This window comes from Otolemur garnettii, unplaced genomic scaffold (genome assembly GCF_000181295.1).
Source record: "Otolemur garnettii isolate 467f Iridium unplaced genomic scaffold, OtoGar3 scaffold00038, whole genome shotgun sequence".
Classification (NCBI taxonomy): Eukaryota; Metazoa; Chordata; class Mammalia; order Primates; family Galagidae; genus Otolemur; species Otolemur garnettii.
The window spans coordinates 7,481,089-7,490,752 of record NW_003852433.1 but is presented as its reverse complement, the minus strand read 5'-3'; the positions used below and the strand labels follow the sequence as shown (position 1 = coordinate 7,490,752).

Below are 9,664 nucleotides of genomic sequence, written 5' to 3'. Positions count from 1 at the left end.
TTTTTTTTTTTTTAATTGAAGTCATTGCTACTGGCACAAGTGATACTTGTCCTCCTTCCTGTCTATGACATTGTTTCTTTCTGGCATAGCTAGAGACCTCCTTAGGACATGCCATCCTATTTTCTCAAGGTCAGATCAGATAAAATAAAAAGTCCAAGTGAGAGACACATTAGACAGTACTTATTCCCCAGAGCATCTTCATGGCACAGATGCATAAAAAAATCGGAACAGACTCATTTGCATAGAAGCTAAACAGCTATATTAAATCTTATTTTAAGAGTTTCCTTTTACCTTTGCTTCGTAACCATTAACAACTTCTGCTTTATCTGTCCTCCAGCCCCAGAATCCGGATTTAGTTCTGATAAAAAGTGAACACCACAAATTTCTACATGTACAATATGCCATTCAGATTTATCCCTGCAGCCTTTATAGTTTTCTTCCCCCAGCTTAAGTTAGTGAAGGATACTTGGAAATCATGGTCCTACTATCCACAAAAGGATGCTATCAACGACAGATGGCTTAAACATCCCCCACCCCCTCCCACAGCTACTAATCAATTTGCCTCACCCTAGGCAAAGAAAGCCTCCATGCTTGGCTTCTTTATAAGAACAACCAGCACAGGGGACAAAGGTGATGACATTTATTGGACAGCTGTCCTAAAGAAGTGAGTGAAGACAACCAGCATCCAAGGGCTCGCCACAAGTGGTATCTAGGTCACAGTATTTACTTGGGTCATCTTAACTGTGGGCATGGACGTCAGTGGTGCATCTCCATAAGCAGCCACATCGTTGTTGTTTTTTTTTTAAGAGACAAAGTCTCACTTTGTCACCCCTGATAAAGTGCCACTGCATCACAGCTCACAGCAACCTCCAGCTCTTGGGCTTAGGCAATTCTCTTGCCTCAGCCTCCTGAGTGGCGGGGACTACAGGCGCCCACCACAACGCCTGCTATTTTTTTGTTGTAGTTTGGCCAGGGCCAGGTTCGAACTCACCACCCACGGTATATAGAGCTGGCGCCCTACTCACTGAGCCACAGGCGCTGCCCAAGCAGCCACATCTTAATCAAGGAATTCTTAGAACAATGAGGCACAGACCATCCTTCTCCTTGGAGGAGTGCAGGTAGTCCAGGAAATCATTACTCTGGCAAGCTGCTTGGAGAAGCCATTAATGCCTACAAAAAGGCTTGTGGGTCACTTGCTTTGTCAGATTTGGTGCGGCAGGGAGAAAAGATTCAAAAAGCTGTTTGTCAGCCCTGCTCTTCATCAAAGCTCTGTGGAACTGACTTCAAAGTAGCCCAGCATTCCAGCAGCAACCTTAGGAATATATCCCAAAACCCAGCTGTTCAACTCAACATACTCCTGAAAAAAATGCATTTAGAAATCAAAAGCAGCCAACAGAAGTGCATTAATGTACATAGTTACCATTCAATTAAAAAAAAAAAAAAGCAGCCAAGAGGCTCTGATTCTTTTTCCAAGCAGCTTGTGCTAGGAAATACTACCTCTCCTAAGGGACTGTTGACATGCTCTGCCCTTTGTCTAGGACATCACATCCTAGCTCCACTTGGCCCTGGGTAGGGCAATAGCCTGCCTTCTGCTCTGACTCCCAAGTGAAGTGGGACGTCACGCAGGAAGCTCAGGGAATAGCAGGAGGTTAGCCATGTCACAAAGAACATATGTGGTTATTTGCATTTTGTGTTTTCAGTTTGTTTTTCTCCTAATGGGATTTAGTAAATGAAATTAGTCCAGATGGGGTTCAAAAGAGTTTATATATGGATTTTAGCCCATTGGAAAAGGAGGGACCAGTGCTTTTATTTTCCTGCTGGTTGTCTACAATTAATGCAACCTGACTGATGGAGAGAAAGAGAGGAATCCTAAACAGACTGCATCAAAGGCTACCGGTCTCCAATGTACACTTCAGAAACAAAAACAACAGCTACTGGGGAAGGGGGTTGGGACCACATTCAACCAATTAATAAACCAGCCTCCTATCAGCCATCAATACTTGAAAATGCAGATACTCCTTTTTATTCAACCCTCAGTTCCTTGTTTGCTTAAGTCATTTGATATTCTGGCAGAGAAAATCACTGTTTTCTGGCACAGAGTCCAATGGGGGACTAAAGGCGACCTATGTCCACCTCACTCTTCTTTCACGCTAAGAAGACGGAGCCACACCTTTCTTCCCAAGAACCACCATGCTCCTCACTTGGCGGCATCTGCTCCATCAAACCTGCCTTCTACTCCCCTTTGCATTTCCACTCTCTGACAGCAGTTTTGTTATTAAACTCAATGTCTACACCCATTTTCAATTTTCTTTTTTTTTAATTTTTATTTATTTATTTATTTTTATTGAGACAGGGTCTCACTTTGTGGCACTTGGTAGAGTGCTGTAGCATCACAGCTCACAGCAACCTCCAACTCTTGGGCTCAAATGATCCTTTTGCCTCAGCCTCCCAAGTAGCTGGGACTACAGGCACCGGCCAGGACACCTGTTTTTTTTTTCCTTTTTTTTTTTTTAAGAGATGAGGTCTCACTCTGGCTCAGGCTGGTCTCAAACTCCTGAGCTCAGAGCAATCCACCCTCCTCAGCCTCCCAGTGCTAGGATTACAGGCATGAGCCACTGCACCTGCCTACACCCGTTTTCAAATCAAGATCCTCAGGACTCCTTGGCTCTTTAGTAACTTTGCATGAAAGAATATCCGGAGATGATAGGACACCCAGCTCCTCCTCTTGGGCCACGTTTACCTCTGTCCTCACTGAAACCATCACACCAAAGGCCACCTGGCAGGCACTGTATCTTGGTGGCTACTACACAATTTGGAGAAAGGCCCTGAAGGTGGAAGGGAATATTCTCTTTGAGGTAGACAGAGCATAATTTTTCAAAGAGAAAAATCCAAACTGCAACCAGACAGTATATACTGTATGCTAAAAATGCATTGGAGGAAGGTTTTAACTTGTAAGCCCCAAGCTCTAAGTAACAGATTAGAAAGGATAGACAAAAGACTGTCATAAAATAAGAGAGTGCCATGCCTTCCAAATTCAACTGAAGGAATGCTCACGCCTCTGGTTAGAAGCAGACGTGTACACTTTTTGCACTAGCAAACCTCATTCTCAAGAGAGGCTCATGGCACGGCGCCTGTGGCTCAAGTGGCTAAGGCGCCAGCCATATAAACCAGAGCTGGCGGGTGCCTATAGTCCCAGCTACTTGGGAGGCTGAGGCAAGAGAATCACTTAAGCCCAGGAGTTTGAGGTTGCTGTAAGCTGTGATGCCATAGCACTCTAACCAGGGGGATAGCTTGAGGCTCTGTCTCAAAAAAAAAAAAGAGTGGCTCAAATCCTTCCTTGTTGCTCAGCAAGTTCACTTATCATACACTGAACTCTGACCACCATAAAGAAAAAGCTGTCTTCCAGAAATTCTCTCAGCAACACACTGTCAGTTGCAAAAGGAGAATGAGCTTGAACAGTTTGAAAACCCTGTGACCATACAAATACAAAAAGTCCTTAGCAAAATGGAATGTGCTGTCACTTCCCATCTATGCTCAGTGGGGTAAAAGCCAGTGATCATCACATTTGCTTCATAAATTACAGTTAATAACAAACAACAACTCCAGCAACTTTGCCATTGAACTATATGGGGAACAATATCTCTTCTTAAGACATTGAAGAATCACAGGCATCAAAGACTTCATCTCCAGATTCACTCCTTTTTTGTCTTTCAGCTAAGGAAACAGAAAACCAGAGAGATTAGGCCACTTGTCCAAAGTTGCACAGCTCTTTAGTAGTCCTGCTGATAGCATTCATTTCCTCCAATTCTCACTCCTACCTCCTCTATCTTCCAGCACTGCAAAGAGAGCCCTAAACTGAAGTGTCCTCACTATCTGCAGAGGTATGTACTGAAGCTACATGTGTCTTTCTAAGACCCTCCCAGGTAAAGCCAGTCAGTCTCTAAACTCTGCTATTCCTGGAAGACAACAGAGTCTGGCACAAGAAGGCTGACCGTGCCCAGGAGACATGATGCTCCTACCGAAGCCACAGTAGCACCTGGACACCACACAAGCTGGATGTTCTGGGTTTTTCTTCTGCTACAAACAGCCTAATTCCATGGTTCTGTCTAAACTAGAACAGTGCACTTAACAAGTTTTATGTTTGACTAAACAAAAAACTTTCAGTTTTATTAACCAATTTTATATTGGAAACAAATAAGAAATAGAAAATGAAAAGATAATTAGGATAATCACTGAGAGACAAGAAAGCCTAAATCTGGGATAATGTGCCCATTTTAGCTCAAGTTATGCTACTTTGGCTTACATAGAGCTCGATGTGACATCCTAGGCAAACACTACAAGGGCTCTTATGGACTCCCTCAGCTTTGACAGGCTCTACTTCCTTTCATTCAAAGGCTCTCCATGTTCTCTCATGACCCAGAGGAGGATGACCAGTGACAGTGTCCTTATCTGGATCAACTGAAGCACAGACCTCTCTAGAGAATTATGCTCATAGAGTCTGGAATAGAACTGAACATTCTCCTAACTCTTGCTCTAAACTTCTATGCCTCACAGGTAGGAAAAAGAACCACATTTAACTATATAGTAAGTGTGACTTTGACTGACATTAGTACAACCAAATTCAATACTAGGTCAATTCTAGCTTCTAGAAATGCAAAGCTCTGTGGTTTGGAATTAGGGAGTGTTATAGGTCCACAAATCACAAGACAAAAATAAGATAAGTAAAGTCCACTAGAAAGGGCCCATAAAAGAACATGAAGACATTCTCCAAGAGTTAACCAATGCGCTATAAAAATGATAGACAACGTAGAATGATAGCTACAGTTTCCATTTGGTTACAGCGAAGATCAATCTTAAAACCCGTGAGTGTTTGTTATTTCATATTAGAAAAACCCTGATCCACCCATAATTTCCAATTAATACAATACATGTCACTAAAGATGGCAGCACAGGGAATAGACATTAAAATTCAGAGTCTAAATTCATACCTTTCAAAAGCAATATTTTTAGTATCGAGGCTGGTGTTAATGACTGGGCTTGTGAGCCGCCGCTCAACTTCCCTACTTTTTGGCTTCATTAAGTCCAGAGTGAGACGTTCCATTTCTTGGGAAAGGTCAAAGTGTTCAGTAGTCACCACTTTGTCATCATGGTTGACTTCCATCAACTCCGCCCAGTTGTCTGTTAATGGAAACAAGGGCATAATATTTAAGCACAAAGCAAGTTAGAGCCCACATGAGGAAACCTCATATGTGAAAATTCATTGTCTTTCTCACTTCTCCTTTCAGGTCTATGCGATAAACCCAAAAGTGTACTGATTACCAATTACTTACCTGGGTAGCAATTATCTGGCCAGCTTCTCATCATTCATAGGAAGCTCTGAGCCATCTTCCCCAAAGATGCAGCATGCCTGATAATTTGCTTTATAGTTAACATGTTTCATCTATGCCCTTTATAAAATATGTATATTATTACAGAATTAATATAAATTATGCATGCACAACATTGGGTGGGCAATGCCATTTCTCACCCTCCATTAGGAGGACCATGCCTGATCATGGGAGGAAGACACACAGACACACCACAGAAAGCTTGTGCTTAAAGACTCAGGAAAATGAGAAAGACATGTCAGAAGGGTAAAAGTGCTGGGCAGTAAAGGACACATGTAGGAGAACTAGCCAGAGCTGAATAATCAAAAAAAGACATGCCCCACAAAAGCTCAGACAGAAAAGGCATATAAACGTGAACACATACGGATGGTTAAAAATCACTCTGTAATTTAGCTTGAGCACCAATTACTAGAATGGAATTGCTCACCTTCTCCCTTAAATATAAAACTACGCCTCCCTCTTATCCAGCTCATATTTTCAAATCCCAGCAACGTGATATCGACACGCAGTTTGGCACCGCTTTTCCAAATGCGACAGACATCATTTGGGCATATTCTGGAAACCAACGGCACTGGAGGAGAGAAGCAAACTACTGAGAAAAATCCAAGGACCAAGCAGAACACCCAGGCCAGGAAATCAAGGGTCTGACTTTAACAAAAGGAAGGGGGCAGCAAGATGGTGACTATCAAATAGAATTGGATTTCTTGCTGCTACATTTATCATACAGGGAAGTCCCTCTCAAAAAAATAAAAATGGACCTTCTATTCCATTTGTCAGAGAAAACTCTAAACAAATTTCCCAAGAGTATTCTCAATCCCAAAATGAACCCACTTATCAACCCCCACCAGAGCTATAGATCATGTCCATCTGGCCTTTCTCTTTCATATATGCTACTCTTGCCATATGGCTTTGGCCTACCATATTGTCATAGCCACCATTTGGAATATCAAATGTCTAAAATAAGGCTGCTTCTTACCAAACCCAAAGTTAGAATGATCATTTGCATCAGAAAAGAACTCTTTAGTTCCTCAGAACAATCTGAAGTTCTCTTCCTTTATATACTTTTTTTTTTTTGCTGTTCTGGCTGGGGCTGGGCTTGAATCCGTCACCCCCAGCATATGGGGCTGGCACCCTACTCCTTGAACCACAGGCTCTGCCCTCTTTTATATACTTTTTACTTCATTTAAATGTTTCCTATACATATGACCTCTTGCCTGAAAGGGAAGTCTGGAAATGAAAATGGCTGAAACCCTAGGAGTTAGGAATTAACTGATCTACAAGAAATAAAAGTAGAATATCTATGAAAACATACTGTCAGTCAACTGCCTTCTATGATACTTTGTAGAAAAAAATCCATTTTGTAAAAAAGCAAGCATTCCAATATTCACCTCTTCTTTAGAATAACAAGTTTAAAAGAATCAACTTAAACCATACAAGGAAGTAGGTTATGATAAATCTACTTACTAAAATGTTAGTATGTTTTTTCTTTTTTTTTTTTGAAACAGAGTCTCACCATGGTGCCCCTGGTGGAGTACCCGAGCATAACAGTTCACAGCAAATTCAAACTCTTGGGCTTAAGTGATTCTCCTGCCTCAGCCTCCTGAGTAGCTGGGACTACAGGCGCCTGCCACAACACCCGGCTCTTTTTTAGTTGTAGTTGCCATTGTTGTTTGGCAGGCCTGGGCTAGGTTCAAACCCGCCAGCTCTGGTGTGTGTGGCTGATGCCCTGGCCTCTGAGCTACAGGTGCTGAGCCTAAAATTTTAGTAATTTAAAGTGACATGTTAAAAACTAATAATTTGGATGTCAGCGTAAGCAATGAAAGGTGAAAACAAAACTGTCTACATACTATATTTATAGATGCTTAGAGGGAAAAGTCCTATGCATGGGACGTAAAGACTGGAAGAAAAACACTTCAAGCACCAGTACTAGTTGGTTTTAAGTGGGACTATAGGTAACTGTCTTTCCTTATTCTTTTCTATACATTTCCTAGATTAAAAAAGAAAAATACATGTGACTGTTATAAAGAATAAACTTGGCTCGGCGCCTATAGCTCAGCCGGCTAAGGCGCCAGCCACGTACACCTAAGGTGGCGGGTTCGAGTCCCCAGCCCGGACCCGCCAAAACAACAATGACGGCTACAACCAAAAAATAGCCGGGCGTTGTGGCGGACGCCTGTGGTCCCAGCTACTTGGGAGGTGGAGGCAGGAGACTCGCTTGAGCCCAGGAGTTGGAGGTGGTTGTGAGCGTGATGCCACGGCACTCTACCCAGGGGGACAGCTTGAGGCTCTGTCTCAAAAAAAAAAAAAAAAAAAAGGAATAAACTTACTTTCAGGCTAAGTAAATTTAGAAAGAAATAAATTATAAGCCCACAGCCACTCACCCCAGCTGGTGAATTCCCATTTCATCTGCACATAGAAATCTGGAGCCTAAAGGGCAGACACAGGTTTAAGTTAGATTACCTCAGGCACTACTAACTAAATACAAACATGGCAAGGGTTAATAGGTTTTCTTTTTTTAATTTTAAACCTGGGTTTAAAAAAAGTGAGGGGACAACAGAAAAAAAAATGAACAGAAACATAAATGTAAGCCCATTACTTATTTTGTATTCAAGCTATTATTTTACTCTGATATAAAATATGTCTATAGAGTTACAAGAAAGCAACAATACTGGAGAGGAATAAAAGTCAAACCTGGTTTAGAGTTCAATTAGTTTCCTCCTGCCACTAACAAAAGATGAGCCTGGACGGTGGCCTTAACCACTGCCACCCAAAGTGGGCAACAGCCTATTCTCAGCAAAGAGAAAGGAATGTAAATTCATCTCTTCTGCAAGGAATTTTAGTGTAAAAGGCTTCCTGTGCTAGGAAGTCCTTTACATGGATGGGCCTACTCTGTGAAACCAAAGACACTGCTAGACATCACTTCCCCAGGAAGCTGCGTTTCCCTCCAGTTAACAGAAAATATTGCCCCACTCTCTTAAACTTGTAGAATTTGGCTTTCTGAAGTTTTATGACACCAAAGCAGCCCTATTTAGGATTATTTTCTTACCTACCCTAAATTATTAGAGGTTCTTTTTTTAAACCCTTTTTCTTTCTCTCACAGTCTCTCAACAATAGAAAGTTCTTGAAGATTAAGAAATCCAACAGTTACCATCTAAGAAGAGAAATGCCAGAAATTCCAGGTGTATTCCTGTTCCCTACACCTCCACCTTTGCCATGGTTTTTATAGTAGCACAGAGCACTAAGGCCAAGAATCTACTCTGGAGTAAAACCAGCCAGGATCCCAATGATGTACAAAGATAACCTCTAAGAGATAACTGAGACAGTGATAAAAAGTCTGGCAAATATTATAAAGAGACACAGTCAAAAGACAAGATTTCAATAATAGCTTCTGGTGCCTGTAAGTACACAGCCATTTATGGGGTGTCTATACTCCATGCAGAGAATACAATTCAATGCAGTCTACTGACATGGATCAATATAGTTAAAATAGAAAATCCTTTACACTGAATTCTTTAAATGAAGAGAGACCCATGTTAGATAAATCATTTTCTCATTTGACAAAAGGCAAATGACGAAGTGCCTCCTGCAGTAAGTTAGACAACAAATCTGTATGATCTTTGCACACTCATAAATATACACCTATTTTTTGGAGTGTTGTCTTTAGTTATTTAGTTATTTACTTTGGATTAATATGAGGGCCCATACAATTAGGTTACATTGTTTGCATTTGTTAAGTAATATCCAAGTTGTTACTGAGTCTTTCACCCAGAAAGTGTGCTATATACCCCTACATTGTATTTTTTAGGTGGGAATTTACCAAGCCCCCTTTCCCCCTCCTACCTCTCCCCTTCATGAATTTAGTCCTGTTTTTCTCTCACACATACAACTATTACATATTTCATGGAAGGCTTCCTTTTGGTACATAGGAATTGAATACTTTAGGCATGATTTAGCTTAAGTGCTATAGAATTTTTTTTTTTTTAGATAGTCTCACTTTGTCACCTTGGGTAGAGTGCCATGGCATCATAGCTCACAGCAACCTCAAACTCTTGAGCTCAAGCAATCCACCCACCTCAGCCTTCCAAAGTACTAGGATTACAGGTATGAGCCACTACACCCAGCCAGAATTTTTTTTATAGAGTGCTCAAATAGGCTCGGCGCCTATAGCTCAGCAGCTAGGACGCCAGCCACATACACCAGAGGTGGCAGGTTTGAATCCAGCCCAGGCCTGCCCAACAACAACTGCAACAAAAGAAATAGCCGGGTGTTGTGGCGGG

The 9,664-nt window shown here is 41.7% G+C and overlaps 1 protein-coding gene across 1 annotated transcript in view; it reads right to left on the bottom strand.

Annotated features, from left to right (window-relative positions):
* Positions 1-9,664, bottom strand: part of ANKRD13A (ankyrin repeat domain 13A) — a 38,617-nt gene that overhangs the window by 14,353 nt on the left and 14,600 nt on the right. The window contains exons 3-6 of the mRNA XM_023513238.1: positions 7,769-7,814; positions 5,815-5,958; positions 4,989-5,178; positions 292-358 (exon numbers count right to left, since the gene is read on the bottom strand). Coding sequence (XP_023369006.1) covers positions 292-358; positions 4,989-5,178; positions 5,815-5,958; positions 7,769-7,814 — 447 coding nt within the window. The remainder of the gene's footprint in view (positions 1-291; positions 359-4,988; positions 5,179-5,814; positions 5,959-7,768; positions 7,815-9,664) is intronic.